This window comes from Thermobia domestica, chromosome 6 (assembly GCF_964235325.1).
Source record: "Thermobia domestica chromosome 6, izTheDome1.hap1.1, whole genome shotgun sequence".
NCBI classification, from domain to species: domain Eukaryota; kingdom Metazoa; phylum Arthropoda; class Insecta; order Zygentoma; family Lepismatidae; genus Thermobia; species Thermobia domestica.
Window position 1 is genome coordinate 46,657,716 of NC_137459.1, and position 10,605 is coordinate 46,668,320.

The 10,605-nt window shown below is 35.8% G+C and overlaps 1 protein-coding gene across 1 annotated transcript in view; it reads right to left on the reverse strand.

Annotated features, from left to right (window-relative positions):
* Positions 1-8,987, reverse strand: part of LOC145687972 (uncharacterized) — a 36,149-nt gene extending 27,162 nt beyond the window's left edge. Inside the window, exon 1 of the mRNA XM_081761592.1 lies at positions 8,483-8,987. Coding sequence (XP_081617718.1) covers positions 8,483-8,913 — 431 coding nt within the window. The 5' untranslated portion in view covers positions 8,914-8,987. The remainder of the gene's footprint in view (positions 1-8,482) is intronic.
* Between the last annotated feature and the right edge of the window lie 1,618 nt (positions 8,988-10,605).

The window sequence follows — 10,605 nt, forward strand, 5'->3', positions numbered from 1 at the left end:
TACGACTTAATTTGCGTATCAGTAAGAAAAGTGAATAAAGATACGAGTTAAATAACCCTCCACCAAAAGTATGGCATTTCGATGTATTTTATCAATAGTAAACATTATTAAAATGAAACAATATTTAGAATTTTTCTTTGATTGCAATTGCATAACACTACTAACAAACTACAAAAAATCACTCAAGAAACATTCATAAACTTAAAAAAAAAAAAAAAAAAAGTTACGTTTGTAGTTTAATCTCTTTGAGTAATGAATGGGGAATTTAGATCTGAATATAATACGAATAATATACGGGAGTGAAACGCGATAACCCACAAATGTGTGTTCATCAAGATTTTACGAACACACACTTTTACGAACATTTTTCGTTTTTTGGTCTAAACCATTTTTTATCATGAAGAGGAAGCCACCTTCTTAAAGGACAGATTTGATGCAACTCGACCGATTCCTGGAACCCGTAAATTTTACCCTGTGGTTCTTGTGTCTCAAACAAAGATCCCAATGAGGCAATATTCTTCTAAACTAGACTTTAAGGAAGAGTTAGTAATTGCACCAGATGGCTCAAAAGCTGGTATTACCGTTGATAGAATCGGTGGATTTGTTACTTACTTGCACCTATGATGGCTTCTGGTGGCTTGCTTCTGTTCTGCAAGTTGACGAGACACATGAAACAGAAAAGATGTGTTTCCTGAGACCCCATGGACCAGCACCTTCCTTTGTATATCCACATATACCACATGTTCTCTCACTGCCTGCTTATGACATCATCTTTTGCTGATCCCATAGCTGCAACTGGCCGTACACAGACGCTCAGCAACAAACAGATGGAAGAAGCCAGTCGACTGCTTCAGCACATGCACCACTGACAATTGATCACTTCCAGCAGGTCAGTAATAGCTAAATATTTCTTACACCTTACTTCACCAGTATTGACAAATTGGCAAGCTGCAACATTGGTACACCAGGTGTCTCTCCTGGCACGGTCACGAAAATCATTGTAGACTCAGGCCCATTCTTGGCCCAAGTTTACATTTGACCTTGGTACCCAATTTCAAGGAATTCAAATGGGTATTTTCTGAGATATCACTGATCCAAAATATTCCCAGGACTTCCCGAAAAATAATATTTGATTTTTAAATAAATGTTCCTGACATATCTTGTAGCCTATTCTTTTCTCTTCAAAATGGTATATTATTTCTCTCTTTAGCTTAATATTTACGGGAGATATGACCAATTGAAGCTAACAAGGTTTTACAAAAAACATCATTTTTTTTTCATTTTTTACACCCTGTACTCAAACTACAGGAGGTACAGGGCTAGAACTTGGTGCATGATCATCTCTCATGGGGGCCTACATGTGCACCGATTTCATGGAAATCTGACACCATGAGGTTTCTGGCTTGGTTGATTTCACATGGAATGACCCAAATGTATTCTGCCATAATTAGCAGGTCACTTGAAGCAACTGAGAAGCTCGCACACATTACCGCCTTCACTTAACCTTTTTGTCTTCATGTACGATTTTTCAGTTTTGATACCGTCCATGAACTGTAACTCCTTCGCTCCTTCCTGCCACCAAATCCTCTAGCACATCTCTCATGACAGTTCCTTCTCAATGTTCCAACCAGTTTTGATTCCTCTTTTCAATTACATCTAAAATTCTTTCCTCCTCCACCATTCCTAACACCCTCTCATTCGTTTCCCCGCTCGACCCAGTTAATTCTCTTCATTCTTCTCCATACCCACATTCTGAAAGCTTCCAATGTTTTTACATCACTTTAGTGTAATGTCCATGTTTCTCCCCATACAGTATAATACTGCACATCACGCATTTTATGTCTTTTTCTAAACTCTTTACCAGGGTGTCTACTAAATGCTTTAAATTCCAGGATTCTTCCAGGTCTACTTAAAAAAAAAGAAAGAAAAAAAAGTTTTGCAGTTCTCGCCTTCAACTGCCACGTGATTCATATCCCTAGGTAGTAGTAACTTTTTTTACATTGTTTTTACTATATTTACATTATTAAAAAATTCTGATTTAAATTCTAAACATATGTTAATTTATATGATGATAACATGTTACTTCTTCGGCAGAAAATAGTCAGTTCTTTATTTGCTACAAAAAAGGAATGAGAATGAAAACAGAGAAGTTACAAATTATAGAATAAAAATATTCCGGATTCACAATTAACTTTTCTAGTACAACCAGGCTGTGACTGGTCCACAGGTATAGACTGTACGCTATTCTCATATACAGTTGCTGTCCGATACCAACACACGGCGGGTGGTGGAGAATGTCACAAAACTCAGTATGGGGGCTGGTCGAAAGAAAGTGGGTGAGGGTGACAGATCTGTTGTTGCCACATTTTCCTTTTTGTGTCATATCCAGAGGTCTTTAAAAAACACTACGTTAGAACGAATTTTGTATACTGCTAATATATATATTATTAGAAAAACTGCTAGTATATATAGAAGTGGTTAGCGAGGGATAATAATTATTATTATCATTATTTAAGTATTACATTTGTCCTACAGATTGCCTAAGTAGGTTTTAAACGAGCACATATGATTTTTTTTTTTTAATTAACTACTGAATTCGTAATGACTTTAAGAAACAAGCAATTGGAATTGTGCAGACCAAGAAATAAACCTTCATAATTACGACAAAAGCACAATAACATGACACGCAGATGTTCATTTCCAATGTATATTTCAGGCAAATGATACTGGAACTTATAATTTTTTCACTAGTACCTAGAGTTTTTCCTAGGACTAATTCTACGTCCTGCTTTAATTCTACGTCTTTCTACATGGCTAATTAAGCGTAATTTATTGTTAGGATATATAGTATTAGTCCAGTGTTGCCCCCGAGATGGTAAGTATCTTTTAAATTCGAGACGAGATTAGAAAACTGACCATTCTCGTCTCATTTTCGAGACTAAAATCGAGACGATAAATTTCACGAGTCTGGCGTGCACCTCTAGTTTATCGCAGTCTTAGTTCTCAAACTTTGTTTATTGATACATGAATCATAACATAAAATCATAAATTGATAAAATGATTGTGCGAACACAGTGAAGAACATTTATCAATTTTTTAAGGATACGCATGTCATTACACCATATACCACAATCATAAATGTGGTTTGAATGTTATATCATTCCCTTCATGAACCTCTCGTTACGCTAAAGGATTCTGATAAATTCGAGATTAAATTAAGACAAATGAATTTTGTTTCACACTGTGATACTACAGAAGACTTCCAAACCATCAGAATACAATACTCAAACTTCGAAGTAGTCGGTTAAATTTACAACTACTGATTGTAATCAGGGTTAGCAAAAATCATGGTTTTTATTGAAAAACCAAATAAAAAAAAAGATTTTTTAAAACACGGTTTTTTGGTTTCAATAATTTGCTCTATGTATTAATATCACATATGGACAGAAATAAGTTTGTTTCACTTTGGTGTTATTATGCAACAACCGGGTTATGCTGAAAGGGGTCACATAAGCTTAAAGTGGAATCCAAACCACTTCTCGGCTTACATCCGAGAGAAATTGTCCTCCATTTGAACTCGAAACCGGTACTAATTGGCCACAAATGCGATACGTCTGCCGACTCACTCGAAAAGGACTCCTGATAAAAATACATTGTACTGATCTTTACCTACTTGTTAATATAATTGTCAAGTCATTTCAGAAGGACAAAGTTGCACAAGTGAAACCATTATACAGAATTACATATGGACAATTTCATAATACTGCAGAGTACAGAAGAGCTAATTTTGTCCAAGTTAGTTCACTACGACTTTTATTAGTACAAATTAAAGAAATACTACGACTTAATTTGCGTATCAGTAAGAAAAGTGAATAAAGATACGAGTTAAATAACCCTCCACCAAAAGTATGGCATTTCGATGTATTTTATCAATAGTAAACATTATTAAAATGAAACAATATTTAGAATTTTTCTTTGATTGCAATTGCATAACACTACTAACAAACTACAAAAAATCACTCAAGAAACATTCATAAACTTAAAAAAAAAAAAAAAAAAAGTTACGTTTGTAGTTTAATCTCTTTGAGTAATGAATGGGGAATTTAGATCTGAATATAATACGAATAATATACGGGAGTGAAACGCGATAACCCACAAATGTGTGTTCATCAAGATTTTACGAACACACACTTTTACGAACATTTTTCGTTTTTTGGTCTAAACCATTTTTTTAAACCAGCTGGTTTAAAGCAAAGTTCAAACCTTGGTTTAAACCAGCCAACCCTGATTGTAATAGAGGAGTAATATCAAAGAAAGAACCTGTTCCTGAGTCTATATATATATAAAACATTTCTTGCTATTCCTTACTGTTTTCGTTCTATGGCGATAAATGTTGAAACCAAAAATCGTTAATTTGAAACACCTTCAGTTTGAATAGAGGATTAAGGGAGGGTATAGAATCTATTCTTGGAACGCTGAATCGATTGCAAAAAGTGTGCTTCTCAGTATCTTTTATAGTTCTTGCTCTATGGAAATCAGTATTGAAACCAGAAGTACTGTATATTAAACCACTTCCGGTTTCGATAGTGTGTTGAAAGTATTAATAGTATATGTACTTTTGAGCAGGGTTGGCAAAAACCATGGTTTTTATTAAAAAAACCAAAAAAACCGGTTTTTTTGGTTTAAACCAGGTTTTTTTGGTTTAAACCAGGTTTTTATGGTTTAAATAATTTGCTGTATATATTCATATCATATATGGACAGAAGTAAGTTTGTTTCCCCTTGATGTTATTATGCAACAACCGGGTTATGCTGGAAGGGGTCACATAAGCTTAAAGCGGAATAAAAACCGCTTCTCGAGTTACATCCGAGAGAAATTGTCCTCCATTTGAACTCGGAACCAGGACTAATTGGCCACCTTGGTTTAAACCAGCCAACCCTGCTTTTGAGACCATGAATCGATTGCAGAAAAATGTTTTTCGGTATCTATTACCATTTTTGGTCTATGGTGATAAATATTGAAACCCGAAATGATTAATTTTAATTACTTGTTTTGAATAGAGGGTTAATGGAGAAGACAGGGCCTATTTCTGGGGTGCTGAATCGATTGCAAAATCCACATTTCGATATCTCCTATTGTTTTGGCTGTGATATCTGACGACAGAAAGACAAACATGTTCTGTAAGACTTCCGACACTTATGCATAGCACAGTTTGGAAATCTAAAAATTCAGGTCATAAATATTATATGTAAATTTACAAAGTGGAACGAGATGAGGACATCTTTTTCGATAATTGAAACTAGAAAAAAAATCTTATTTCTCGTCTCGTCTCGTCAACAGCGTTATATCAGACGCATTTATTATTATATTGGAAATAGCATTCGATCTGTGTTACACAATAGACTTCAGTGTTTATCAAAATTGGAAAGTGCGTACAGTCAATAGTTACTATTTACATAGCTTATTATTCTTTTGCTATAGTATTTAACCAGTGTTCAAGGGAAACGTTTATGCTTGTTGTGTTACACTGCTCTAGTTTCGCAGCAAAAGGTTTACTTTATCTGAGTTACGGGAAAGTAAAAGAAAAATTTGTTGTGAATAAGATTCTTAAAACTTGAGAGAAAAAAAGGAAAATTATTCACTGACCATCAGATCCCATTCTTGACAATTTGGAAAGACATAAGGCAACGTCGTACAAGCATTGACGGCTGGGTTTTGCAAGCTGCAAGATTGTCCACTGGCGTTATTTGAGTGCTGTTTTGTGGTTTTTGGGGCAAAGGGACAGAGCCTTTGAGTTCCTGAAAATCTATAAGAGGATAGCGAACAGTCTATAATATTCAGAAGTCCCTTGAACTGAGAAAAGCAATCCTAGCTATCCAGGTTATATCTGAACTTTGTGCTAGTACAATAATTCTGTAAATAACCAAAATAATGTGTTAAGATTGGAAAAAACTGAAATTTCAGTTTAACGCCCCACGACTATGCCCTTTAGGCTACGGGAAATGAATGAATAAGGCAAGTGAATGATGATGGAATAATTGGTAGAATGATAATGTGGGAGGAGAAGGAAGTACCCCGAGAAAACCCACGGACACGATGTGCACCATCAGCTTATTTGGCCAGGGATCGAACTAAGAACCCCACACACCAGAGATGAGTGCTCTATCACTGAGCAGCCGTGCCCCCCTCCGTGTTAAGATTGAAAATGTTTGAAATTAATTTTTGGAACATATAATTTGTCTCGGGTATTTTTTTTTTAAATCAGATTAGTTTCATTTAAATGCGTACTCTAAGGAAGAGAGGGAATTAAAAATAACGTCAAAAATATTTTCATGAGCCCCTCCTGTTAGGAAGATGAAAGCCATTATATAAACTTCATATTAAAAAGAAGTGGTCAGGTGCCCCATCGTTTTCGGAAATTCTACTTCTACAGAGAGAAGAGGTGCAATTTCTAGAACACCTTAGCTTCCTATTCGGTAGTCATAAAATAGCCAAAGTCAGGAAACATTTGAACAGTTTAGAATGAATGTTTGAACACAGAACTTGCGTCGATATAGATTTTTATTATTTCATTTTGGTTGAAATGCGCATTTTAAGGAGAGGAAAGGAGTTTAAAATTTCCACAAAGAATAAAGGCTGCACCGACTTACACATTATTATTATTATTATTATTATTAACAAAGCACATCGGTTGAGCTAAATTTCCTTAATTTCACTTTGTTTTGAAACGGCGCCGTTTTGGGGAAAACGGCCTTTCAAATATTTTCAATAAACCTATTCTTCCTGTGCAAAAAATGGGCTTACAAGCAAAATATCGATATTTCATATAACTATATAAAGTGAAATCCAGTATCACGATCTTCAGATCTTTCGATTCAACGTATAAGTAATAACCTTCAAGAAATCCTTTTTCTGAGGTTTTGGCCGCTAAAAAGCATTTAGTTGCACTATACCGGTCTAAAAGATAACGTTTGTTCTTTTATAGAACACAAATTAAACAACTAATGATTTATGGGAAGGTTAAGACTAACACAAATCAATACTAGTGATTTGTTGGTCACAATATTTGGGGAAGGTTCTAGATTACTGGTCCCCCATGTAGATTAGTAGCTGGGTAGGTTTCTTTCTGTACTAATATTTATACATTTAACTTATACAGTATTGCCGAGCGAGCGTTAGCCAGTGAAGGCGGGTTAGAGCCCCGCAGGGCACGTTGTTTTCTGTCTTTCTTACTGCTCAATGGGAAGGGGGACCAGTAATCTAGAACCTTGTCCAATGTTTGTCTCTTCACGGGTGAACTACCAAGACCGATTTTACTTCAATAAAATGGTTTGTCTGTGTAGAATTCAAGAAGGAGGGGGCTTCTTAGTAGTTTATACTGTTATATAAAAGAGTAGAGGTGGGTGACTCATCATCGCCCAGACACTCCTTTTGTCACGAACGTAAAGGATTAAGAAGAACTTTTCGAAATAACTATTCTAACGTGGGTAAAGGAGGTTCAAAATTTCCCATAAGAATGGTGTGTCTCATGACTCCCTGGCGTTAGAGAAATGAAGCTTGACATATGAACTCGTCATTGAAATAAAGGAAAGCCTGTTTCACTGTTTTAAGAAAATTCCACTCCAAGGAGGGAGAAGAGTCAAGGACATTTATAAAATATTCTAATTCCCCTTTGTTTAATTAAAGAGGGCCGAATATGTGGATTTGGTTAAGTTGGACGTCACGATTATGCTCTTTCGGCTAAAGGAGGCGGATGATGAAGGTAAGTGAATGAGGTGGAATGAGAAAGTGGAAGTACCCTAAGACAACTCACGGACACGATGTTGATAGCATAAATTTACTTATCCTAGGATCAAACCAGGGAACACACGCAGCAGAAGTAAGCGCTGTACCACTGAGCCACCGTGCACCCTGCTTTGAATTGGGCATGTTCAATTCTACCAGCAGGTAGCGTACCGGATTCCAGTCGTGCGATTAGCTTTCTGATAATAAAAGCATTCTTCACGAATATCTGCATTAACTGCTAATTCCAACCAAGATATTAGCGGTATCGTGAGACCAAGAAATAGCCACTAGCATTCACTGCTACCTTTAGCAGCTACGAGTAGCGAATACACCAGCGTCGTTTGACAAAAGGCTTATGATATGCGGTCAATACATCCTAGCACTGAAACGACTCCGATTCAGAAGAGGACGAAACTGGAGGGCCCAGTCGGGATGCGTTCGTACGAAAAGGCAAGTTTCCGACGGTGGGTATGCAAGTGAAGGAAGCACATTGGACAAAAAACACGCACATGTTATCAGCCTACATAAATAACCTCCTCAAAAATGATCCTTCCTTTGTGAATTAATAGATCTTTTTCCTTTAAATTAAAAAAAAATGACCGAGTATTTACTCTGCATTAACTTGATATGCAAACTTTCAAAACTGTAGGGTTCCTAAACTTAACCTGAACCAAACATGTACTTTATACTTTATTACCTAAAAACAGTTTCTTCGGTTTTCTCTTGCCACAGCTGATTCTTCAAAAAGAAACATAGGTTCTGAGTATGGGTGAAGAAATTTAGATAAACGCTGAAAGGTTTCTCCTGCAAGTCTTTCACACAACTCTGATTGAATTCTTCACAAGCAAATGTCTCATGCCCAGACATTTCTAAGAAACATTTGCTGAATTTTAAAGCTAATCTAACTTGAGCCGATTCCGTTAAATATGAACACTCAACATCAAGATCTTCAACAGCCCTCTTCCAACAAATCCCAAAACTCGGCATTCCAGTGTATTTCAACAACATATCGTACTGTTTTCTTCCTTCTTCTAATGCATTCTTCATCACATTTGTCTCTACACAATAAGCCATTTTCCAGCTTCTAATAACAGTGGCTAATAACAAAATTATAACTTCCGAAGTCATATCTAATTTTCACTATAAACTTTAAAATTCCTTCGTGTCAACCAGTGATTAGTGTTGCCAAGCCAACACTCAACGAGAAATAGTGCCTAAAGTCAATAGCTAAAATGGCCAGAAATGTCTAGAAAAAGCAAGCTTCCGCGGTGAAACCGAGCTAAGTAAATTCTGTTACTGTAGTAACATAAAAATAAAGCAAAATTCTTCGAACAGAAATAAATGTCGTCATCATCATCATCATCAACAACAACAACAACTTCAGATTTAGGTAAAGCTTCTTTTGCTCGGTTGCTTGTACTGGGCCAGGCCCGCAAGTAGAGGGTGGTTAGGGGGTCTGGCCCCCCTAAACTCTTCATGCCCCCTCAGACCTCAATACAAAATGCTATTATTAATATAAAAATCACAATTTAGATATTTGTAAGAGAATTTTTAATGGCTTGCTCCCCTATCTTATTCATGGCCCCCCCAAACCTCTGTGACTGGTTGCGGGCCTGTACTGGGCTACTTTTGTTCCAACTAGTTGCAAAACTGTGGGTGAAATTTCGTACATGAAATAACATTTGGACACGACGCAACCCTAATCTCATTCTTAAATTCAAGAAAGCGTTTTTGTTTTCAACCTGTTCCTGAGCCTGCTTTTGACTATATTGACCTGGTTGAATAGACGCTTTACTTCCAAGTTCGAATGTGTAAGTGTAAGTAGGGAAAAAGCAAATCAAACTATTTCTGGAAATGGACTCTTTCCTGCAGTATTTGTGTATTTGATTTACTTCTTGCAAAAATTCTCCAGTTGAAGACTTAGGCAAACTATACACTATGAGATAAATCCTAGGATATATACTACGAGTTTTCCTAGAATCAAAATCTCAACATTAATTAATTTAGCTATATTACCGGTAATTTAGCTATATTAAAAGAAGTGCGAACCACATTTGTTTTATTCATTTGCTTTTTGCTTCTATTTTTTACTTTTCCGTCACTTTTTTTTTTTACAAAAAATATACACAAATATATCTAGCCAACAATGGGTGCAAATTATGCTACTTTGAACACACATACACAAACTATTGCTATTGAATTGGTTTATTTCTGAAGAACAAAGGAAAAATTAAGCATTTATATTGCCCAGTCTGCCAGTGCGAGAATTTCCCTGGATTTTCCCGTTTTATCGAAAAATTCCCTTTTTGATAAATTTACCTATGAAGTTTCCTTAGGAAAATTAGGAAAATTTCCCTTAAACTACGAACACTGCTCTTGTTAAGAGCATGCTCTATTTCGGAAATAAAATTAGTAAGATTTGGATTTAAGCGACATCAGGTGAGAGAAAGTTAAAACAAATTTGTTTTCTACCCGCCAGCAAAAAATGCTAGTTAGAAATGTACCTTATGCAATGCCTTTAGCAGAGCTTAACGTAATCTTATCTTTTAACAATTGTTGCCAGATTGTGCTATAAGTAGCGGGTTGGGTGATTTTTAAAATTCCCTAGCTATCAAAATTTCAGATTGGACGACACGCTACTTTTTGGGCTATTTTAAGTTATGTGCAAGCTATAACTCTTAAGAATTCGCTACTTTCTTATTTTCATATGTGAAATCACAAATTATTAATTTTATACAATCAAAGGTTTGTTCGTTGAGTATTCTATTCGCAATGAACAATAGTTTTACTAAAACTAACATGTTTGATACTAGTTTAATT